The sequence below is a fragment of the Homarus americanus genome, unplaced genomic scaffold (assembly GCF_018991925.1).
Source record: "Homarus americanus isolate GMGI-L3 unplaced genomic scaffold, GMGI_Hamer_2.0 scaffold27433, whole genome shotgun sequence".
NCBI lineage: Eukaryota > Metazoa > Arthropoda > Malacostraca > Decapoda > Nephropidae > Homarus > Homarus americanus.
Window position 1 is genome coordinate 23,386 of NW_024740313.1, and position 27,013 is coordinate 50,398.

The 27,013-nt window shown below is 35.9% G+C and overlaps 1 protein-coding gene across 1 annotated transcript; it reads left to right on the top strand.

Annotated features, from left to right (window-relative positions):
* Positions 1–722: 722 nt before the first annotated feature.
* Positions 723–26,792, top strand: LOC121875411 (mitochondrial import inner membrane translocase subunit TIM44-like). Its single transcript, XM_042379963.1, has 10 exons — positions 723–790; positions 5,433–5,555; positions 14,747–14,922; positions 23,070–23,203; positions 23,369–23,607; positions 23,961–24,131; positions 24,553–24,717; positions 25,080–25,172; positions 25,665–25,781; positions 26,733–26,792. Exons 1-10 carry the CDS (start codon positions 746–748, stop codon positions 26,790–26,792), a joined length of 1,323 nt encoding a protein of 440 aa, XP_042235897.1. The 5' UTR covers positions 723–745.
* Positions 26,793–27,013: the final 221 nt, after the last annotated feature.

Here is a 27,013-nt window from a genome sequence, read left to right on the forward strand (position 1 = left end):
GGGGATTTTGTCCTACACTCAGGTTGGACAGAAAAAAAGACCAGGTGTTAACAAGGCCGTCTAGTGTGGGTCCAACAGCCCTATGGTAGTTTACCTTCAATGATTATTTTGCATCTATGGTAAAAATAACCCCAAATGGAAATTTTTAAGTTAAGGAATATTTTTTGTCTCACCGGCATGGTAAAAGTTAGGATGTTAAGGATTTTAACAAGACAATTACAACTTGGGAAGAAGTAACAATATTAAGCATTACTCACAGAGTCAATGTCTGAGCCGCTACCTCCCTCATCATCGCTATCAGAGTCAATAAGGGCTTTAACTTTTCTTTTATTCATGGTAGCTAATATAAAAGAGTAAGAAACACCTTGAGACAAGATATACAGCCAGCCCAGCCCGACACACTCACTGTAGAGGACAACAACAAACATCAACACGGGAGAGACTTGACTTGTGGTTCTTTTTCACTTTTTATTTAAATAAACCGATATTATATAAACTATTCTGATAAATTTATGTATAATATTTTATTTATAGACCATTTTTATTAGCAAATATCTATTAAATAACAAAAAATGAGATCCTATAGTTTCCTGAATGAATAAACAATGTTTATTAGAAACAATATATTTGAAAGACATTAATGGAGAATGATCATATTTCTTATTGAGGCATAATTTCCTTTCTTAAATAGGACTGTAAATAATAAATTACATCACAGTAGAGCTGTAGTGAGGGCCAGTGAGTGATGGCAGCTTCCATAGTACGGTCCTGTAGACACGTACCCACGGCAGTAAGTACTCTTCACTCTCGACTTAGTACATATATTTAAATCAAGAATATATTTAACAAACATATATTGTAGTATGAATGGCGCCAAGTATATAAAGGCAGTTGTTAAATGATAATGAAGGAGAGAGCATCGTCTGCTACCCGGCGTCGCCTCCACTGTAGTTACTGAAGGGAATTATTACTCCAGTGATTACATTGTGGAGGCTGCTCATATATCTTGGTGGTTTTGTATTTTTTATGGAGTTTCGTCTGGTACCAAGAGATTGTGTGGTGGGCATTAAGTAGATTCACCTTAGGTAATGTTACGTCAGCTCACCTTACATCATTCCCCAGTAACATGTTAATGACACTTGTTAAACTGTATTTATCACTATGTTAAGACGGACTCCTCACACTTATTAATGATTTGTTTTCTGTAGATTTGTTTTGTTTAAACCTTTGTGTTAATGTGTACAATTCAAACCTAGTGAGGCAGGAAGAGAAGAACTTTGAATTCACCTTTGGGGGGGAGAACCAATAGGCTACAGTCTCCATTGAAAAACCCAAACTATCTCACAACTACTTCATGTATTAGCAGGAACTAAATGCGGTTATTTTTCGTTGTCTACCTATCACATTTTTTCACATGAAAGATATATTTTTTTTGCTAGTTTTCTTATTGTTTTAGATGATTCTGGTTGGTTGGTTGGTTCCTTTGGTATTAGAATAGGTTAGGTTGGTTGGTTCCTTTGGTATGAGAATTGGTTAGGTTGGTTGGTTCCTTTGGTATGAGAATATGTTAGGTTGGTTGGTTCCTTTGGTATTAGAATAGGTTAGGTTGGTTGGTTCCTTTGGTATTAGAATAGGTTAGGTTGGTTGGTTCCTTTGGTATGAGAATATAATAATAATAATAATAAACGGTTTATTAATAGAGTTGCAGCCGGTGGCTGAAAATATACAGACTTACATTTGATTTAGACATAATGATATAATATGCATTGAATACATTTACAGGGCTGTACAGTACATAAATCAGGAGTTGTTTATTATTTTAACAATAGATGGGATGGTGCTGTTCTTATATCTATCGGTGCGGGCTCTTATGGGCTGTATTTTGTTGTAGTGGCGGACTGCGCGAGTTGGGTGGGGGGCTGCAGGTGGCAGGAGGTGGCGATGGCGAGGGTGGTGCAGTAGTCCACTGCCAAACCTTTCCAGTGCTTGGTGGTGGAGGTCACTGAGGGATGGCATTTCCAGGGTGGAGAGAGCGTTGGTGTAGCCGGAGTATTCTGCGCCGAGCATGATTCTGCAGGCCCTTTTCTGTACCTTCTCTAGCTGACGTTGTTGGGTGGAGTTGAGAGAAGACGACCAGGCTGGTGACGCATACGTTAGTTTGGGGAGAATAAAGGCGTTGTAGATGGTCCTCAGCTCTGGCGTGGGTGTCCCAAGTGACCTAAGTCTTCGTAGCATGTAGAGACGGTACGAGGCTGCCTTGACTGTGTTATTTACATGGGCCTTCCAGTCAAGTTTGTTGTCTATAGTTACACCCAGGAGTTTGGCAGACTGCACCAGCTGGAGAGGATGGGCACCCACTGTGACTGCTGGGGCTTGCACTGGAGTGGTGGCGGTATTGATGTGCATGACTACGGTTTTGGTGTGGTTGATGGTGACCTTGTTCTCCGTAGTCCATGCCTGTAGCCTGTCCAGGGCACCTTGTAGCGATGAGTAGTCTGGTGCGGTGTTGTCCACTGAAACCCCCACAGTGCAGTCATCCACGTACTTCCACCTGTGAGGAGTGTCCGATAGAGCGTCGTTGATCAGGATGAGGAAGCACAGTGGTCCCATCTTGGTCCCCTGGGGAACACCGCAGGTGAGGTGTTGGAATGTGGAGACCAAGCCCTGATACCTCACTGCTTGGCGACGTCCACTCAAGAAATCAGTGAGCTATGAGACCAGGTTGGTGGGCAGCCCTAGTGCAATAGCCTTGTTGTATGTTAAGTTGGTTGGTTCCTTTGGTATTATAATAGGTTAGGTTGGTTGGTTCCTTTGGTATTAGAATATGTTAGGTTGGTTGGTTCCTTTGGTATGAGAATGTTAGGTTGGTTGGTTCCTTTGGTATTAGATTAGGTTAGGTTGGTTGGTTCCTTTGGTATTAGATTAGGTTAGGTTGGTTGGTTGGTTCCTATGGAATATGTTATCTTTGGTGTATTACTCAAGTCTGACCTTCATTTCTTGTGCAAATTAAAAAAATTGCCAAAAATTAACATGTTCATTTTAGCAGAAACCTCTAATTTGCTAAAAAATGGAGGTCAGATTTGAGTAATAAACCAAAAATTACCTATATTTTGCCATGACCGGCTAAGTTCCTGCTAATGCTATGTTACTGTGAGTGCACTCCGATTGGCTAATCTGCCATTACCGGTAAACAATGCAAGAACTTTATATGACCATGACTGGCGGCATTTGGCATTTATTTTGCCATGAGTCGATCATTGTGCAGGTATAAACATGCCTTACCATAGTTTTGTTGTGCATGGAAACTACTAACAAAAATAGAGGTTTTAGGTCGAACATGGAATTTCACCTTTCTATTTATATAGGGAGAAAGCAATAAAAAAACTATATTCTGTTACATTTCCGGTATTTTAACCGATAAGACCTCCCCAATTACCAACAATATTGGTTATTTGAAGTAGGCAGTAAAGGGGATATGTGGAGTAAAATTCTACAAAACACCAACCAATCCTTTGAAAACCACACCTAACCTTATCTAACTTGTAAAAAGGTTAAAAGTACAGTAATGTCTGAGAACACCACTACCACCAGAGGAGTAGTTCGATTTTGTTAAATTTTTCCACATGTTATCATTATAAGAGGTGACATTTTCTAGAAGCTAATAGAGCCTGACTTAACCAACCAAAGAAACCTACCTAATCTTACTTAATTTCCTAACATTAGTACTGTAGGAATTTAGCTGGTCACGGTAATTTAAAATTTCTTCATCTTTGATCATAAATCACCTGTAGTGGGCAAAGCATGAAAGAAGAATAAAACTATGAAGTAAAACAGAAGAAAATGATCATATGGCTGTAATTCCATGTCTATGTGCTTTGTACACGGAGAAATAAATTTTTTACCTGAATTATTCCACCGCCAAATCTCCTGTGGTGCTGGTTGTTCTAGTCCACTCTTAAACTACTATAAACTTGTGACTCCGGTCTTTGTTACCCTATTACTTTAATTAATATTGGCTTTGTTGTCTTTTGTTTTAATTTTTATAGTCTTCACTGCCATGTTTGTTTTTACACACATAGTTTTTGATCCTCTTCTGTGTATAAAGGATTTATGATACAGTGTTATTTTGGTTTTGGTCATCTGGGGAACTGGTTAGGTTAGGTTTCTTTGGATATCTAAATACAGGGACGACCAACACTAAAATTTTACCGGATTTGGAGCCCATAATACAGGTATAAGCAAAACGTTTTTTGTAAGATGATTGAAAAAAAAAATCTGATCTGATCACAAGTCTTCGGGTAGGAGATCCAAGCTCCGACACTATCGCTCCTCGGCTGACATCTGGCACTTATGGGATGTTTCGTTGGTTCCTTTCATACAGGGATTTTATTTATTTATTTTATTTTATTTTTTTGTAGAACATAACTACAGAAGTATAAATTTAGGTTTAGGTATACATTAGGTGTCAATATTTCCATTTTTTTACATTATTGCGGTGGTGGTATAGACAAGCAACTGCCAGGAGTATGGTAACTGTTGGAAGCATTTGCCAGGGGTCCAGGAATCTCTGTTCATAAAGTGAACCAATCTAACCTAAAATAATACAGTTATTGCCTTCAATTATCATCTGTAAAGCAGATTCCAATCTACGAAAGGAACGATTGAAATATTTTGGACATAATTTGAGGAGCGATGGCGTTAGAGCTCGGACCTCCCAGCTGTAGATTAGTGTTCGGGAAATAAAAAATGCAGTAGTAAAAATCATATTAAAAAAATCCTCATCAACTTTTCAGCCTTCTCGTGATAAAAAAGTATTTATCTTCAATAGAGAAGTGTCCTCAAGTTACAGGTTGAGGCTCTCAACCATCCTCCAGTGTTACCGTTGGTCTGTTCTCAGTTATGATCTACAATGTCCAGTGTCAGTACAAGAGGAAACTGGAGAACACCTGCATTGTTAGGCAGGGCCACACTTGAGAGCACCCTTTTCATATCTGAACTGGGAATGGAACCCATAACCACAGTTGTGAGGAACGAGCTTGTAGCCACTGTTCCACTATCACCATCATATCCTTCTTTAATGAACCTGGTACTGTACAGTATACTGTATGTGTAAAAATGTTTCCTGTATAACCAGGCAGTCTGTGGCTTGACTATGGGTAGGACAATTACTTTGTGAAGTTAGAACCAAGACTTTTATTGTTTTTGTGTATATTACTGTTTACAGTATACAGTACAGTACTGTATATTGTGGGAGTGAGGAGAAAATAATTGTAAAATAACATTTTAAATCACCACAAAGAACAACACTTCAAGAGTGGATAGAGGTGAGTGTGTTTGATAATTTCTGAGTGGGAAAGGAACCAACTAAACCCAAACTAATGAAAGGAAATTTTTATTTTATTTTATTATATAAAAAATATTTGTTTTTGCAGGGGTTGCGTGGGTACAGTATGGCAAAAATGTGGGTTCCTGTGTCATGGAGTAGAGGGGAACCGGGTGTTGAAGCACTAGCAGCAACGATCAAATCCCATCATCAAGTCTCTCGCTCTCTACAAGTAAGGTTTTATAAACTGTAATATGATTAAAAGATCTATGTCACAGTTTTGTCTACATGTAGGTAGTTACTGTAAGTCTTAGAGGTTAAATAAAGTTCCATTTCTCCCCCAAATAAACTTTTTTACAAATTATAGTTTAGATTAACCTGTTGCAAATTTAAACATTACTGAATTTTATGGTAATACTGTACGTACTATACTCGTGACTACTGTCTTACCTCAAGAAAATCCCCCCAAATTGTAATTTCTATATTATTTTTTTCCTGAACACTAATATACATCAACCTGTATCGTCATGCCAATGCTATTTTCATTGTTTACTAATGACCATTTCATATTCTTGAATGCTTCCCAAGGAGTGTTCCAAACACAGGAACACTTTCAGAGATAGCTATTTTATCAGAAGTAAGATTAACCAAGCTAACTTACCTTTCCTTGGATAGAAGTACAGTATTGTACAGTACCGTATTTAAGGTTAGCTGATGATTTTATAATTTGATTGGAAGTGTATATGTTAACAGATCAAACATCACAAACAAAGTTGGATGTACTGTATTTGGGAAATTGGTGTCCATTTCAGTATTCAGGGTTTTGGAAACTCACTTGGCGGGCTGCCCTTGGTGATAGAAAATCCTTAGGGTCAGTTAAATTTTATATTTACTAGTTCACTGGGCGCATGGTAATTTTAACACATGCAAAAGTGAAAGTATCTAACATTGTTTAGCTATAAAGAAAAAAAATGGTCTTATGCAAAAAAATAAATAAATATGTTTTTTCAGTTAGAATAATACAAAAATATTATCTCATAAGCAAATGCATTTATAATCACTCTTATTGTTTTTGATAATTCTGAGTGAATGTTCTTTGTAGCTTGTGTATCCATTTTGTGTAACAACTTTCTTCCAGTCACTTCAAATGTTAGCATTAGGTATTCCCATAATTTAGAAAATATTCTGGGCGAGTAAAAATGTGTGTGGGTTAGTGGACTTGAAAATTTTCTAGCCCTGTGGGCTAGTGGAAATTTTATAAATTCTCTAGGCATGGTATTTATGGCAGACTACAGAGAAAAAATACACAAAGAAGTTGTCTTTAAAAGGAAAATATTTCAAGGTTGTTGATTTACCAGTGCAAGCTGTCCATACATAAAACGACTTCAGGCATGATGCCATCTGAGGTCCCTCACTCATGCTCACCAGTCTTTGACTTTGTAGTGTTTCAAGTGCTAGTGAATTCTGTAGAAGAATTGGCGCTTTTGAGAATCAAAAGACCGGTCATTATTGTTGTAGTGAGATCCATATTAAGTAGATAGACTGTTAAAGTTATTTCAATATATTTAAAGATCAGAAGTTCATTTCATACAACTTAAACAACAATACTGTATGTAACAAATTTATTTGGGAGTTAAAGAAAATACATTACTTTAGTATGTTATCTTAGAAGACTAATTACAGTACAAGACTGTATTATACTGTACAGTACAGCACTTCATCGGGTGGTTGTGACCAGCAGAATTTATAGTACAGTATAGATATTTGTGTTTTAATGACAATTTAATTGGTTATCTTCAATTAGCACAGTGACATTGCAACCAAATTTGTATGAATGACCATGCTTGAAAATGCCATTGAATCTATAGTCTGTTCACTCAAAGCTTGCAGCTGAGGCCTAGTGCTTTTTTGTAGCAAAACAGCTGACTGACTGACAGGAAATGTGCAGTCATCCAACCAAACTTTAGTGCAGGTATTTCATTTATCTTACCTATTTTCTGTAATTATGAGGAATAAAAACTCTTCACTGTTGATCTCTGATAATTTTGGTTTTTGAAGAATTAAGAATTAACACATGAAATGTACTGGTAACATAGATATCACAAAGAGAACAAGAAAAAATATAACCCAAATTTCAGCCACATTCCCGGTCATGCTACTTGACGTCACAAGGCATGTGGGAGTTGTCTTTACAGTCCCCAGTCAGTATCCAGGCACTGCCTCGAAGCATAATGCTGTGATGTTAATTCATGAATCCTGCACTGTGACTATTTTATTACTGTATTATTATTATTTATCATTTCACCACTTATGAGCCTACTGACCATTCAGGCGGTTGGTCTGTTCTTTGTATGTCTTTCTTTTCCACTGCCTATCTCTCTTATTTAACCCCAAACTTTTTTTTTTATTGCCATTTCTTTTTACAATATTTCTTTCTTGCTTGTCAATACATTTCTCTCTCTCTCCATCATTATTACAGTATCATTATCACTGATATCTTCAGTAACATATTCTCTGGCAATATCTAATTTTTAAAACATCGACTTTTGTTGTGTTTTCTATGCACTTTTCCAGTCTTCCTTGCTCATATTTTCTATTGCTCTTCTCCTCTCATTATTGTATGGTTTAAATTAGAATTATCTTTTTTTATTTGTTTGACTTCAGCCCAGATTACTTCAATGGGGTGAAATTTTAAATTGGCAATGGTATAGTGGTAACCTAAATATTTCATGGTTGTGTGCATGGGCAGAGTTGTCAGTTTCATGGGTTTCCTTATCTTTGTGACTTTACAAAGGTTAATCAGTTATAGTTTGGTTAGTGAGGGATCATGCGCAATGTTGGTACGGGATAACCAGTCACTCATTTCACTTTTCTTGTTGCTTTATGTTGGTTTCTTATTTAATGATTTTGAGTTATATGGGGCATTATTCATTATTATCAATGACTTCTTTTGAATGTTGGGCAGAAGTTATTCTGTGAACCTTGTTCTAAACCTGTTGTGGTAGTCTCCTTTGCTCCCATTTTTAGATCTGGACATTAGCAAGCACCTTTACCTGACCTTGTTTATGGTCCTGCTGCATGTTCTCCCTCTGTCCAGCACTTTCCAATACAGTAGGTCGGGATATATAAAGATTTTTTTATATCGCGGGCTACCAAAATTATCAAAATTTTCCTATACAGTCAACCCTCACTTTACGCGGTCCCACATTCCGCGTTTCCACGTTTACAGTACCCTGCCAGAACCTGGGATGCTCACATTCCGCGGTGCGTGTACCCCTTTACGCGGGTGAAGTATAATTTTTTTATTTAGCTCATAAAATTCATACAAATTATCCGGCCAGAATATAATTTACATTGCTGGAATTCTTACAATTTGATGATCATTTTGAATATAAGCATCATAGATTTTGTATTAGACATACAAATTTTAGATCTAATGCAAGTATTTTGTTTACTCAGAGCAAATATGTTATCTTTTGTGCAAAATATATGAAGTGTATATTCAAAATATTCCTGGTCTTGCAAGGAATCCAGCAATGTCAATTATATTATCCTAACTTTAGTCTGAGGTATTATTTATTACTAAAGTTAAAATCTAGTTTTTTCACCCAACATTTCTCTGGTAGGGAGGGAAGGTGGGGGGAGGGGGGGAGGGAGGGACCGACCATCTGGCGCGGTTGGAAGAGGGGGGGAGGCAAGTGGGGTACTTTGATTGACAGATAGTGTCGTGAAGATATTTTTTTTTTTATTAACTGAAGATATTTGTTTTAGCTCATAAAATTCATACAAATTACCCGGCCAGAATATAATTTACATTGCTGGAATTCTTACAATTTGATGATCATTTTGAATATAAACATCATAGATTTTGCATTAGACATACAAATTTTAGATCTAATGTAAGTATTTTGTTTACTCTGAGTAAATATGTTATCTTTTGTGCAAAATATATGACATTTATATTCAAAATATTCCTGGTCTTACAAGGAATCCAGCAATGTCAATTATATTATCCTAACTTTAGTTTGAGGTATTATTTATTACTATACCTTAAAATCTAGTGGTTTTCCCCCAAAAATTTCTCAGAGAGGGAAGAGCCAGCGAGTGTAGTGTGAGAAGAGGGGGAGGGAGTTGAGTCCATTATTTGAATGGACATTAACTTGGCGACTGTATTTCTCTATTTCTCTTAAGTATTAATTGTGTGCATGTACCATCATAAAATTAAGATGTTATTTTTTACTAGAACATAGGTATTGTGTCGGAAAAAGTGGAGTTTGGGGGTCAGCCGGTCTCTTCATTTCATTTAATCCCATATGTTATGTTGTTCACTTTACGCGTTGGGCCTCCGTGGGTTCAATTGACCGCGTAAAATGAGGGTTCACTGTATATAGCTTTATTTTATTTATTTTTTCATGAGGGAAATTGGGCAGGAAATATTTCAAATTTATCACTACTACCAAAATTATCTAAACTTTCCAATATATAGTGAAACATTTATTTACAGTCGACTCACAACTTACATGTGGTTATGTTCCTGGGACCTCTCATAAAGCCAAAATCTGTATAAAGTCAGAAACACTCCTAAAAATCCTTTAAATAGCCCCAAAAATATGAGTTGAAAATTTTTTGCCTCTTGTGGAAAATATATGATGTCTATATTCAAATTTTTTGCTGTCTTGCAAGGATTCCAGCAATGTAATTTATATTCTGCTAACTTTAGACTGTGTCATTTTATGTGAAGTTTAGTCACTTTTATTGGCCTCCAGAACCTAACCCTATTTTCCCCATTGATTACATGTAATTATATATCGCGATTTAGTATATAGCGAACATCCTTGGACCCTATCTGGTGATATATCCCGACCCTACTGTACATTGATTTTGATTTATCCACCTCTCATCCAAATACACTTCTGGGCTGGGGTTTGTGTTCTTCATGTTCTTTTATGTCAATTTTAGGTACTTTTTCTTGCACACAATAATGCCCTGCCATTCCATTAGCACTACACTTCTGCTGTTTACCTTTCTGTACCTAAATCCAATCCTTGTTGAATTTATCGGTCTTGCCAATGACGCTGGACGGTGTCTTTCTGGGGGGAAATGTAACTTAATCAGCTCAAGGTGAGATTCAAGTGCTTGTTTTTATGGAGCAAATTGTCTGGACAGAAACTTGAGTGGCCTCGGCGGTGTTCTTATCCACCTCCACCTCTGTCTGGCTTCTCCATTATTGTCATTGGTAGCAATGCATATTAATTATCACACTACTTGCCTGACTTCTTATTCTTGAATGACTACTATGTGCATACCACCACTTCCGTCGATTTGTCACGACATCCTTCAATATTCTGAGGCTCCCAACCAAATTTAAAACAAATGTACATTATAACCAATGTTTCATCAACTGTATCTCTGGTATATTCTACATAAATTTTTTTTTCAGCAGTTAATAATTAAAAAAAAAAATTGGGAAACCAAGTGTAGCTGGCAGACTTATGACAGCTTAAATTTCCTACCAACATTTTGCCAGAGTTTTAAAGCTGTGATTTTCCATAAGATACTCCTTTAAATTAAATATTTAAACACCATTAAATGCTATGTTGGTGGTGGGGAAAAACGTAAATGAGTTGGAGTTATGCTCACCTTCCTCCTCGCTGTTCTGACCACTGACTTACATGTCCCGTTTCTTTGACTATCCTGGTGGTTTTTTTTTTTTTTTTTTTTTTTTTAAGGACAGCGGTCATTTGGCCAACTTGAAAACTTTTTAATTCTCTAAATTCATTTTATAGTTCAATTCATTAAGTTTTATTTATTTTAGTCAGAAGAATTATACAGTACTGTATAAGTTTTATGATTCTGCACAGTATTGTACTCTCGTTCCCGCTAATGCATCTTGCTGCTCATATTACGTTCTTTTTCTTTTACTACACCATCATGACTTATTAATAATTATGATTTAAAATTAATAGTTTTCTCAATAATTACATGTATATTAATAGCAGTATATTTTAATTACAATTTAAAATTATCATCAGATGTTAAAGAAAATTTCTAATAGGAGATTGCAACATATCCATTTACAAGCTTACATTCAGGATAGAATTGCCAAGTCTCAAATATTAATTGTGGACAATGAATTTTTATTTGATGGTCCAGCAATAATAGTTACATTTATATTTTATGTGTTAAGAGGGTGTATGTTGACTTAAATTATGGCAGGGAATTGTAACACGTAATAAACTGTTTAGAAATATCTGGCATCTTTTGCCTTTGCTGGTGATGTCAGAGTTTCTGATGTTACCCAGGCACTGCTTGATAACTGAAAAAGGCACTTACATCACTAAACTTCTACATCGTGTTTGTGTTCCATTTATGTTACTGTATTTTTGTTACAAGTGCATTTCATGTGCTAGAGTTTGCTTCCCCAAGTGTGGAAATTATCAGACAATAGCATAGAATGGTTATTATCCCTTAAAATAACGTGACATAAATAAGATAGATTAAATACTGTACTGTACTGTACTGTACTAAAGAGCTGCTGTGTCCTTTCATGTGTCTGTCTGCCAGCCAATCAGCTGCCTTGCTATAAACTGGCCCTAAGCTTCGGGTGAACAGAATATAGATAGAAAAGTACAGTGGTCCCTGGGTTAACGAGCGCCTCGGGTAACGAAATTTCGGTTAACGAATTACCTTCCATAAGATTCTTCACTTCGGTTAACGAATTCCATTTCGAATTTTTCCCAACATGTTTTCACCTGCATTTGGCTGCCCACCAGCAGTAGTATTAGTCCGCCAATACAGTAATCTGTTCTAGGGCTTAAATTCCTTACCATTTTAGTAAATATCAAGAAGGTTGTACTATTCAATAATTTTAAAAGTTTTATATTAAATTTTTTAGTCATTTTAACAGTTATTGAACATAATTGAAGTATAGGAAGCTAGTTTTATGCGCGCCAAACAGCCACAGTTTTTCGTCAGTTTGTTTACCAGCTCAGAGGGAGGAGCATCTTGTTTGAGACTCTTCAACATAATGCTTTTTTCTGTTTCCAGTCAAATTATTGGTCATTTTGAAATATATTTTACATATTGACAATATATAATGCAGTGCAGTGTTGATTTAAAGAAAATAATCTTGAATTACACCAAGTGAACTAAAATTTTATGGGTGAAATGGCAGCCTGGGGTGACTTCTCTTCCACCCCAATGCCTTCTCTTCTCCCTTCTCTTCCACCCCCATTCTAATTCCCATCATCATCAGCCAGGAGCCTTCTACATGCACACCTCAAAGTAAGTGTACTTTACTGCATTTATTTTTAGTTTGTATGTAATTTTCGGTGAGCTGGAACCAATTACCCAAAAACCCATTGAAACAATGCTTTCGGTTAACGAGCAACCTTCTGGAACGAATTGTGCTCGTTAACCGAGGGACCACTGTACAATACAGTGATCCCTCGATTAACGAACGGTCCAATTAACGGAATTTCGGTTGACGAATTAACTCCCATAAGTATTTTCAATTCCATTAACGAACAAAACTTCGATTAATGAAAGCCTTACGAGAAACACGCTTTGTTGTGCGCGTCAGCTGATTGGCTAGTCCGCCAATACAGTAATTGGTTTTATGTTTACATTCGTTTCCAGTGGAGTAAATATCAAGAAAGTTGTGCTTTTGAATATTTTTACATTTTATATAAAAATTATTGGTCATTCTAATTTAGTTAACATATTGATAATATATAGAGTACAGGGAACAGTTTTTGTGTGCCAATCAGCTGATTGAATCACCCGCCAACGCTTCTCGGTTTAACTTTGTTTACAGTGGAGGGAACATCCAGTTTGTTGGTCTTGAATATTTTTGCATTTTTACATTAAAATTATTGGTCATTCTGAAATTTAGTTCATATATTGATAATATACAGTGCAGAAATTATTATGAAACATTAAGAAGGCATTAGAACCAATGCACTCTGTAAAGAATATGGCATGTCATCATCGACTGCCTCTACAATCAGCTGTTTGATATGTAAACAAAGCTGCCGGTAATACGACATACACACCTCAAAGTAAGTTAAAATAAAGTATTCTATTGTTTTTTATTTATTATTATACAGTATACTGTACAGTACAGTACTGTATTTAGTTTATATTTAATGTTTTGTTAATTCTATTACCGATATACAGTAGTAGTAGGCAGCTACCAAACAGGGAGGCACTACCGCCTGGGAAGATATTGGAAGCATAATGTGTTGTCTAATGGTAGACCCTGCTGCCATATGGCATCACGAAAATTGTGACCGAATCCCAGGTTGCTGATCTGACTTTCTGCCTCATTTACACACAATTGCAGGGTCTCAATTGTTTCTCTTAACATTGACAACACAACACAACATACTGTACATACCCCGTATATCATTTCTCACTACAGTAGTACCCCGATTTACGCGGTCAATTGAACCCATGGGGTACCTCGGAAAGTGAAAACCGCGTAAAGTGAACAACAGAACATATGGGATTAATTCCAAGAGAGACTGGCCCGACCCCCAAATTCCACTTTTTCAGACACAATACCTATGTTGTAGTAAAAATAACTTCTTAATTTTATGATGATATGCACACACAATTAATAATTAAGAGAAATATCAATAATATAAGGTTTTTTAACACTTACATTAGTAGAAAAGATGGCTGGGCACACGGGGATGGGGGGTTGGTTCCGAGGCAGAGGGCAGATTATTGGCCCTCACCTGTATCACTTGTATCAATTGCATCACTATCCACCACATAGGCTTGCAGGGCAAATTTGTCAAACCCCTCAAAGTCCATATAAGTCCATATCTTCACTATCACTGACTTGGGCCGTCTGTGGTGGGTGGCGGGTGAAGAACTCGGTAATGTTTTGATGACTGGGCGACCTTGTGCGCATCCTGCCCGCGCCGCTTCCCGCGTATATGAGTAGATGCACCGCGTAAAGTGAAAGTCTGGTACTGGCAAGGTACAGCGTAAATGTAGAATCGCGTAAAGCGAAACCGCGTAAAGCGAGGTATTACTGTATTGATATGTTTTATAATTTTTTTTATTTATTGCTGGCTCTTTATTATTATTATTATTAACATTACTATTATTATTATTATTATATATTACTTTGTATTATAGTTAATATTGAATGTTATTAATTTTATTATTATTATTATTATTTTATTATATTCCCCCAGGCCTTGATGTGGATCATAAAATGACCTGTGCCCGGGTAGGCACTAATTACCCAATATCCCATTGAAATAATAGATTCTGTTAAAAAAAATTTTGGTTAATGAACGACTCTGTGGAACCAATTGCGTTCGTTAATCGAGGGACCACTGTACTCTCTTGTAGTATAAATGGCTGTATGTTACTTATAAATATATAATGCTGATGAATTCTTTTTAGGTACAAAGGTTCTACAGTGCTACACCCCCACCCCAGAAGCCACCCACTTTCTTTGGGAAGATAATGGAAAACTTACGAGATGAAATGGGCAGAAATCAGAAGATGAAAGAGAGTTTAAAAGAGTTTAGAAAAGACATGCAAAAACTGGAGCAGTCAGAGGCTCTGCAAAAAGTCAGGTTTGTAGTGTAAATTATTATAAAAGAGGTGAAAAGACACTTGAGTGCATATACTGTACTGGGTTACAACTCTCTCTTGAGTTGAAAATGAACTAGGAAACTGAATTAGAGATTGAAGGATAAAATACAGAGAGGCTACAAACTACTGTGAATAGTACATTACAGGGAAACCTTGATAAATGATGGGGTTAAGTTGCTGAAAACCCATCGCGAAGTGAAATATCGTAAATCAGGATCATTTTAACATTAGGTTCAATGGTATACATTCCCAACCAGTCCCCAAGACACATGTATCACTGACAAAAAAATTCCTGCACATAATATCAATAGAAAACAAATAACATTCATCACATCATGAAGAACAAGCCTGGTGGTCATTACATGTTCCCCTTCGAGGCTAAGGGTACTCTTGTAGGTGGGGTAGAGACATCACTCTGACTCCCACACAGGTATTATTAACCTGTGCATCTCACTTTACAGACACAAATACAGAGTGATAGCACTTAACTGCAAGAAAAAATAACAGCAATGATAACGTAAGCACAATGATAGCGGTCGACTTAGATCACATGTTCACTAAAACAGAGGCAAAGCACTTTACAGTTACAAAAAACAAAAAAAATATCACTTCACAGTATCCATAACACATTTCAATCTAAATGTTAGTGCTGTCTGCAAGAAAAAAAGAAAAAACAAAACACCGCTGATACTGAACAATAATCGTGGAGCTACATGATGAGAGACAGATGCATTCAACAAAGAACCTAGCGCAGGACTATAATGGGCGGGTTGGCCAAGTGGCGGCACATGGATAGATATTGACGCAGCTGTCAAGTGCAGCAAGAGATGCATCCCCTATGGTGGTACATAGGGTTAAATATTGATTCCTTATAAAATGTCACTGATTTGATGTAGGAAAATATAATTTACATTGCTGGAATACTTGCAAGACATCGATTAATTTGAGTACAGGGGGCCCCTAAATTCGCGGGGATTGGGTTCTCAAAATGGCCGCAAACCTCCAAATCCGTGAATAACATTTGCCGACGGGGAGGGGGTGGGGTAAATTTTTACTTGTGTACATAGAAATGTATATTCCCTTTGTGTTTGCCCTTAGGATAATTATTTCTTTTACCTGTATATATATATATATATATATATATATATATATATATATATATATATATATATATATATATATATATATATATATATATATATATATATATATATATATATATATGTATATATATATATATATATATATATATATATATATATATATATGTATATATATATATATATATATATATATATTGATAAAATCACACGGAAAATGGAAACAACGGAGTACCTATAAATTGAATAATTATAAACTAGTAAATATTAATTATAGCTTTCTGGCTCTTTATTCAAGACATCTTCAGAGGCAACTGGATTACATGACAGAGAGAGGCTTAAATATACAGGTGACCTAAAACATGAGGTCAGGTCATAATGATGACATCCACTAATCCCCACACCAACACAACCGTGAGAGGAGCTTAAGAGAAGGTGGTGGCGTGGACTAGACAGGTCAGGTCAGAAAAAGGGACCCACAAAATAACTGTCATACATCAAGATCAAAGGTTTTCAAAGCATTTTTAACCTTGGGCCACTGACAAATAAATTTATGTAACATATTTACTAGTTTATAATTATTCAATTTATAGGTACTCCGTTGTTTCTATTTTCCTGTGTGATTTTTATCAAGATTTATCTATCCACGTTTTCATTGTGATTTACATGAAATATATATATATATATATATATATATATATATATATATATATATATATATATATATATATATATATATATATATATATATATATATATATATATATATATATATATATATATATATATATATATATATATATATATATATATATATATATATATATATATATATGTGTGTGTGTGTGTAGACACACACACACAAAATGATGTGAACAGTACAAATAAATGATAATGGAAAATACTCTCACAAATAATCAGAAACATTTTTAATAAATTTGTTTCTGGTTATATGTGAGTATTTTCCAATATTATTTGTTTGTACTGTATGTATTTTGTGTGTGTTCACAACACACACACACTATATATGCAATAATAATAATAATAATAATGAAGCCTCATATCGAGAATGGCCGCCCAAGGGCCTCCTGCGTGAATTTGTTAAGGTGTAGGAAGCTGGTCGCCAACACAACAACCACACCTCAAGTTAACGAGCTGCATGACCTAGTGTCACGGAATAGTCGAAAGCCTGACAGCTCGCCAACTGCACTGGCTAACCATTACCCCGAATGCAATCCGCCGTCGATTAACATCCAGGTTGCCAATTACTGCTGGGTAAAGGTAAAGGAAATTACTCTCTTGAGCGAATGACTCCATGTCCCAACCGAAAAATCCAGCAACTTTAAACTGCCCTACAGATATTCATGGGTATATCCAGAGTGTCTTCCACGATAATAGTGACCACGATTTTTGGGACCCCTGTACACTATATACAACCCAAAGTTTGCACTAGAGATAAAAAAAAATTCAAACCAATGTACTGTATATGGTTAAAGCAAATTTTTGGATCGATAAGTAGATGGTCTTAATTCCAACCATCGTTAAGTGAAATATCGCTGAACGAGGCATTTATCGAGGGGTACCTGTATGTATGTTTATGGAAATGACTTGCATTAAAAAATTAGTGTTGGCGAACTGAGGTGAAAAAAATGGAAGAGCTGCCAGGAATGGCTGGATTTAAGTAAGGGAGAATTAATTTAATAATTTCCAAGGAATGTTTGTGACTGGCCACTGAACTTTGTAATGTTGCAATTAGAATGGTTAAATAGGGCTTAAAAATTAGGAAGGGAATCAAAAGGCTAGCTTATACTTTGTAAATTATGAAACAAACCGGACAAACTACTCTGACTGGGTTCTTTTATATATTGGTATTATTTTATTTATTCTCACATTTACTGGTACAGTATATATTATTTTGTCTTATTCCTCACAGATAAATATCATATTCTTGAAATATTTTGATATTATCTACTATAGTGTGAAATCATCTCAGCATAGAATGTACAAGTAAAATTAATGTATATTTATTATTTGTACAATAATACCGTACTAGCCTCAGAAATTTATATTAATTGGGGGGCATTATAAAGGCATCTCCCACTATTATTATACAATCGGCCCTTAACATACGCGGGGGTTACGTAACAGAGATACCCGTGGATGTTAAAAATCCGCGTATATGTGCTGCCCCTCCCCCCCAAAAAGAACCTGGTCCCCCCATGTCCTTATTTACCGTATATACCTGTGTGTAGTTCAAGTTTTTAAGACCAAATTATTTGGCAAAAAATTGGGGGTCGACCTCTAAACGGGTAATAGTTTCGTTAGGTTGAAAAATATTTACCAGTAACTACCAGTAAACAATGGAAACGATGCACCAACGCACCACCAGCTGTGAGTGTTGGTACAGTTGCCAGGGCAGATCTCTTGCGTCATCATAGCAAGCCCAAAGTAGCCAAATCCATGGTATGGTAGCACAGGACGATGTAAAACAAAGTATTCATTTATTAAAGTTTATTTATAGATACTGTACATAAATTTTTGTTCATTACATTTGAAACATCAATCTTTGTTAATTAAATTTGAAACAAAAGAAAACTACGATACCGTATTTTCATTAAAATATTACATCACAAGTATATTTTACCTTAACTGTGACTGAATGAATATAGGTATTCTCAGAAATAAATATGGAAATATAATATTTTTGCTGGAATGACGTACATATTACAGTGGAAAGATCATGAAAACAATGACTTTCGCTTTCTTTCGTTATTCAAAAGATTTTACCGTAATCGCTTTTCGAATGGTTTTCAGTTAAAAAACTGTTGTACTCGTACTGTATTACAATAATATTCTATCCTATCATTAGCCTTATAATCCCACAACTGAAAACCATTCGAAAAGCGATTACGGTAACATCTTTTGAACGAAAGAAAGAGAAAGTCATTGCTTTCGTCACAATTTTATCCCACTTTCCACTGTAATACGTACATCATTTCAGCAAAAATATTACATTTCCATGTTCTCAGAAATAAATGGTAGTTTTGTTGAAACGTAATGTACAGTATTTAATATTAAAATGCAAAAATAGCTATAAAAACAATTAATACACCCGTAATGTACTGGCTGGCATCTCCACTCGTCCCTGCTCCCGCGTCCAAGGTCACCACTCCTCCCAACTCGCTCCCTCCGCTCCCTCCTCTACCTCCTCTTATGAGGGCCTGAGCTGCCACCATTTATGAGGGCCTCTGTGTGCCAGTAACAATTCCTTTTACTCTCATACTTATTACCATTGGTAGCATAGCGAGAGGAGGCTGGGTGGGTAGATGTAATGATAGTAACAAGCAATAGGGAAGAAATGAGATGTAAATACTGTGGGTAAATAATAGGCACAATATACAAATACAAAATTTATTTAAACATTAATATGAAATTAGGAGAAAGCATCTATTTGTACCAACAAAGGAAATCTAGTACTAGGCCTCAGGCTCAACATACTCACACCACTACTGGGTGGACATGCTCAATAACACTTCCAACCCTACTGGGTGGATATGCTCAATAACACACAACTCTTAAGTCACTTAGCATCATAGACCAGGGCAACTGCCACTACCACCTTCAGTCATCAGGAGTGATACTCAAGCAACAGCCATGGGGTCCAGCCACCATGGAGTACTTCGGCGAGACTCTGGAGATCCCAGTGGATTAATTCCACCACACAAATAGCCCTACTGAGGTTAGACACTCATCCACCAATGATGGGGCTGGTAGTGGTGTGTGGCTTGGTGATCGGGGGTCACCTCGCAGGCCCGGCGTTAGGGCCAGGCAGGCCAGCTATGGTGGCTATAGGTAGTCTGAAGTGTCTGACGGCCGGGTCTCACGAAGGTAACTGATCTACTGGATCTCGGACATCTCCCAGACATAGTGGATACAACATCCACGCTACAGACACGGCCTAGGCTGCGTTAGGAACCTGTATGGATGAAGGGCGGGCACTCAATAGCGGTGACAACAACATCACGTTTCAGGGGCGTTAAAGGCGTAAATATGACTTCACTTGAGACATATCAACTACATTACTGTAACACTTGCACAATCAACTATAAATTGGGTCAAATCACTTAAGAAGGGCGAATTACAACACAGAGTGGAATAGCATACCTGTATGGATGAAGGGGCGGGCACTCACTAACGGTAGAAAATGCCTGTGGCGCCTCACTCAAATAGGCCAGGGAGTCCACCTACTTCTATTCGATGAATTAATTTACTGTACCTCTGGCGTTGAAACTGAGACTATGAACTCAATTTCATTCCTACTATTATCTTCACTAACAATGCTCTGACTCGGCTATCAAAAGCAAAATTAAATTGATTACAAAGGGTTGGATGGCAACAGGTCCCAACATACAGCGTCTGCTCACGAAATCCGTGGATTATATTCAAAGTTCCTACAAACAAAGACAGAAACAGGAAGCAGATGCGTTTCCACTGGGGGACTCAGAAGATTTTGTGGACGTTTGAGCGTAATATGAATCCTTAAGGTTTTCAGGTTAGCCATTATCACTTTCATGACACTCTGCCTCCTCCACCCCCTCTGCCTCCTCCCCTCCCTGTCACTACTGCTGACAAAAGAACACAAATGTTTTGTGAATAACTGCACCTCCACTTCCTATGAACAGTACTGAACTGTACTGTGCTGTGCATTTTTACAAACAATAAACATGGCAAAAAGCTATTAAAAAGATAAAAATTTCACTTTACTGTACAGTACCTATCCTCGGTGACAGGGCCGGGGGTCATCGCCAGGCTCATCGTCCTCGATTCCATCTTTTGGTTAAATGTAACATCTCCACCACTAGTGTGGGGGGGGGGGGATGCAACTTTTAGCTTCAGACATGAAAAATATTTACCATTTACTGCCAGTAAACAATGGAAACGTAAAATATGTCCCAATTAGTAATGAAAAGTTGTGCAGTTCCTTCAGCAAATGAAGCTCACCAACTTACAATAGGCTAAATTACCTTACAACGTGTTTTCAGTAGTCTATGTTGAAGTTCTTAGCATAGGCTAACTTATCATATCATATACGGTATCACAGTACTCATTGATCTACAAAAAATACCGGTAATAAAAACCTTTCCGATATTTCACACGTAATATAATACCCGGTAATCTACTTCAACCTCCTATTGTTTACAACGACGCATGACGCACCACCAGCTGTTGAGTATCAATCAGCTAGACGGTACACGTGTTTTTCGAATCGTTTTCAGTTAAAAAACTGTTACATCACACGTATATTATACCTAAACTGCGCCTGAATGAATATATTCTCGGAAATAAATAGTAGTTTTGCTGAAACGTGATGTATTTCAATGTAAAATAGGATAAAATACATGACGAAAACAAAAGACTTTACCTAAGCTTTCGATGTTCTTGAGATGTTATTCGTTTTTTTACTAGTTTTCGGTTAAAATACTGTTATATTACAATGATATTCTATTCATACTGTGCTTGATATAATACATTCACGGAAATGTAATATTTTTGCTGAAATTAGTTACGTATTACAGTGGAAAGTGGGATAAAATCTTGACGAAAACAATGACTTTGAAATATAATGCGATATTAACCCCTAAATCGGTTAATTCGGACAATCGGCTAAAACGAACACCCTCCCCCCCCCATTAGTCCGAATTAACGAGGGTCGACTGTATGTACACTAACTTGTATAATTTTTTATTTATTTTTTATTTTATCATTGCTATTTAATATATGCTTTTGGTATTACAGTTTATAGGCCTATAGTCTTAAGTTTTGATGCTACATTGTACCGTTAAAGGTACTTTTAGGGGTAAAGCTAGCAAAATTTATAAATAGGAGTTGATGACTAGTGGGAATTTAGTTTAAGGGTTGGTATCACTGTTCATAACATCAGCTGTTGCAGTGGTGCTCATGTCCAAGACACTTTGGTGTGATTCTAGTGATTTTCTACAAAATATGTAGGATTATACCTCTTATTTCTCAAAAGCTAGGGTTGGATTGTACAAGAGATATATGAAGAACTCAGGCTTTTTGGCCCCAAAATCAGGAGTCGAACTATATATGAGATCAGTTTATACGGTATATGAGATAGATAAGGAAGGGTTCAGTAAACTGTACAGTATAGTGAATTTATTTGGAAGAGAGGTAATACTGGAATGTGAGGAGTGGTACAGTAATACAGTACAGGTATAGAGAGGTAATATTGTACTATGTATCATTGTTTGTCATTGACGTCCAAAGAGTTGTGTGCGAAGGTTATGGGCAACCACGTGGTCGTGGTATGGAGGACAACCAAAGCACTATTTACCTGTTGCCCTTGATAAGAACTTTAAATAACTGCTGCTACAATTATTATATTACTCATTAAAAGACATAAAACAAAATACCTGTACACTAAAATGTAACAGCTGTCAGCATATGAACTATATATTTCAAATGAAATTTTTTCCTCTGTTCCGATGTTGCTGCTGCGCTTTTGCCACATTGTCTCGTTCTGTTTGTAGTAACGTCGGCAAATGATGAACTGTGGTTTGTACTGGTTACTAATATCCACATATTACCAGTACAATACTGTATCTTCATATTATGCACATAACAATATTTATTCGTTGCTGTGATGTAAAAAAATAGAGGGAACCTTGGTCTCAACCTTAATCTCCTAAGCATTTGTTTCTTTCTGGTAAAATACAGAAGGTGGGGCTATCAACCCTTTGTCCCATGGCTGGTTTCTGGTGTCACTATCTATATCAACATGAAGTGTGGTACTGTATATAGAAATTATTTGAGAATCTGCTAAGAGGTTTTAGCACTTTTGTGTTAGATACAGGTAAAGACTTGAGGGAAGATATGCAAGTAGGTGAGAGTACTGTACCTATATTTATTTACATTTTTTATATAGAGTTTCAATTTGAGTGTGAAAAATAGCCAGTTTTAACTCCATAATATACTGTATATCTGTAATGATGTTTTGTTTTTTACAGAGAAAAGTATCAAACCGTTGAGGATGAAACTGCAGAGGGAAGCAAAAAGGCCAAGCAACAGCTCTATACTATCAAAAAACGTGTTTCAGAGACTGTAGAAGAAGCACAAAAAGCAGAAATTATTCAAAAAGCTTGTAAGTTTAGAAAAAATTTGCATCCTGTATTTATAGTTCTGTATGACAATGAAATATATTTCTGTACTGTACTGTAATTGAAAGTAAATAACATTAGCTAGTGTAAGTTTGGTTGTTAAAGTGTCCTTCTGAGAAAAGGGAACTCATTTATATCTGTAATTTCAGCAAAACTTACTGAAGAAGCAACTAAACAAGCCCAGAAGGTTGGTCAAACTATTTCCCAAAAGAGCGAAGAACTAAGTAAGACACAGACTTATAAAACAATCAGTGATACTGCGAAAGCAGTAAAAGAGGAAATTGATCATTCAACTTTTGGGGGGGCTGGAGCTAGAGTTTATAAAGCTCCTGTGTCATTACGTAAGCGAGTGCAGCGAGATCCAGAAGCAGAGAAGAGAATTATTCAAGTATGTATACCTGTTAATTAATTTATTACTGTTTACTGTATAGTAATACCTCTTGACAAAGAGGATGTGTTCCATGCCTTCACCTTGTCAGAAACTTGGTTACCAGAGGTAGATATAACGTAGGGATATGTTCAAGGACTTAAAAGAAGGGCAGCTTAATAGGAAAATATCATTATATACAAACATAAATACTGGCATATGGTTAAAATTGTCTGATGACATGATTTTAAAACACTATTTATCAAAATAGAATTCATCCATTCCCTCAGACTCACATTAATTGTTCCCATCTTTTAACTACTATGGTGTGTGAATGTAACTCTGAAGTTATTTTCATAGTACTTTTTCTTTAGGCCAATGCTGAAGCAAGAGGAGTAACACTACACAAGGATTCACAATTTGCAAATAGTTGGCAGAACTTCAAAGATAACAATCCTTATGTTAACAGAATACTAGTGTGGAAGACTAAGTTAGATGAAAGTGATAATCCATTAGTACGATCATCAATGCTGGTTAAAGACAAGGTATGTGGGTCAAACTTTAATTGGTGTTTAAATCTGTGTAGAAATGAAAAAGAAAATGCTTTGTACAGTATTATGGTTAATGACAAATGGTGTTAAGTGCCTCTTTTGTTTTAAATATCAGTAGATTTGTAATTCATTCATTGTGTTTAGTTGTCAATGGTTAAAGGTCAATAGATATATCAGTGAGATGGTATACTGTACTGAAGTTGCATTGTAATATAAAATTAATGAATTTTCTATGCCTGTACATTTCAGTTATTTGTTTATTCATTTATTTACTTATTTATTTATTTGTATACTGTACAGTATACTGTATGTACTAAATGGGTTCAAGCAGTATACTGTACAGGTATGTATATTGTAATAAAACAGTGGTATGCTTGATACTCTCTTACTAATCTTGCAAATTAAACATTCACAGGTCTCAGAATTATTTGGTGGAGTCTTCCAGCGTACAGAATTATCTGAAGCCCTAACAGAAATATGTAAGATGGATCCATCTTTTGACAGAGAGCGGTTTCTGGTGGAGTGTGAATATGATATGATTCCTAATGTTCTGGAGGCTATGATCCGACCAGACTTAGAGGTGAATTTATATTTTTTTTATTTAAATTCTTCATAATTTTATTAATTTCTTTGTGCAGTGCTAGCTTGTTTACAGAAATTTCATGTGTATGGAATAACATAATGCTCTTGGACACGTATACGTACAGTACTTGTAATTGGTTATACTGTACACTATCATGCCTATGTCTTTGTTTACTGTACTTACATTTGCTTGTGCAAATGACTGAACTACAAGCAGCTTTGGATCAGAAAATAGCCTTGAAAGCATAGAAATTATACTTTGATCCTATTCTAAAATTCACTTCAAGAAAATATTGTGTATTTATTTGTATTTCATGATAACAATTGGTAATCATGCTTAATAAGATGATTCATTATTAGGTGCTGCGAGATTGGTGCTTTGAACGAGCTTACTCAGTTCTGGCCACCCCAGTGAAGCAAGCCTATCAGTTAGGATTTATCTTTGATTCTAAGGTGAGTGTCAACATTATTTTACAGCAAATACTGATTGGTTTGGTTTTACTATTTTATTAGGTACTTCTTGTAAGAATTTATTAAAACAGAGTTCTTCCTTGATATGTTATTGGGATGCAGCCAGTCTGGTTAACAGAGAATTCTTGTTTTCATCTGTTTGTGTGACTAATTGATGCAAAATTGAATGGGGCTAATGTGATCTGTTCAGGGTTGTTTTATGGGCAAAATATAATTTAATTTTAAAAAATCTGTATATTTACTATTTAAAAAAAATAAGGATTAAATATTTCCCTGTAAGAAAATTGTAATGACTTTACAACCCCATTAGCTTTTGTTTTGCTGTATAGTTTATGGAATAAGTATTACCTAATGATTTCCAAAGTTAATGGATTATGTTTATTTAACAAGATTTTTGTCTTGGCCAGTAAGTAAAAAAAATCTTTATGAAGAAGGTACTGTAGTAGAGTATGTCTATACTAATTCTACTTTCAGGTTTTAGATGTGGACAATGTTGACTTAGTTATGGGTAAAGTGATGGATGAGGGGCCAGTGTTAGCGGTTTCCTTCCAATCCCAACAAATTATGTGTCTTCGTAACAGCAAAGGGGAGGTGAGTTAGTTAATTCTCATTACAGTGTAATAATAATAATAATAAACGGTTTATTAATAGAGTTGCAGCCGGTGGCTGAAAATATACAGACTTACATTTGATTTAGACATAATGATATAATATGCATTGAATACATTTACAGGGCTGTACAGTACATAAATCAGGAGTTGTTTATTATTTTAACAATAGATGGGGGTGTGTGTGTGTGTATATACAGTGGGGTATGCTATAACGAATGGATTCTACTGCGAATATTCCTATAACGAACGGTTTTACCTATAAAATTGAGAATGCTATAACGAACGAAACTCCAACAACAAACTTTTTTTTTTTTTTAGTAATTTATTGTTTTTTTATTACAAGTATTAATGATATTCTTTATTTCAGGGGTTTAGATACATATATATGCACTTTTTTACAATTTTATATTATATTTTTCAGTGCTAAGTGGTTGTATTTGGGGGCCTGGAACGGATTAATCCTATAACGAACGAATGCTATAACGAACAAGGTTCTAGAACCAATTAGATTCGTTATAGCATACCCCACTATGTATGTATGTATATATATATATATATATATATATATATATATTTATATATATATATATATATATATATATATATATACAGTGTAATAATTTTGCATAGTATAACATCATGTTAGGTTGTAGGAGTTGGATTAAAATATCAGTATTATCTGTCCCTCACCGAATGTCAAGGGTCCTGTAGTGGTTTAATAATGGTGTTATACACTTAAAGACCTTAGTTGTTGAAGTGCAGTAATAACATAACAACTGATTTCCTTGACGGTTCAGATAAGCAGTTATCTCCAACCCCACCCCATATATCCACTTTTTGTGGACTCATTTTCCGGTGGGGTCTGCCCTAATTAGTCCTATTTATCGAGGTTCTACTGTATTAATATTAATAGCTAATGTGCTCCTGACAGGTTGTAGAAGGTGACCCAAGTAAAGGTGCTGAGAGTGCAGTATGTTGGGTGTTGTCGTGATCAGACAGAACTTGATGTTAGTTGCCTGGAGAATACTGGACCTATCAGCTCAGAGCACTGAACAATTTTATAACAAATGTAGGGTAAAGGTAATGGTAATATTGTGGTAGTTTGTATCCCAATTCAAGTAGAACTGCAACAGTTATTGATTACATTCGTGCACTTGTCATCCGTGACTGGAAGTACTTCTAGGCCATTTTAGACCTTGCAAAAGTTTACCC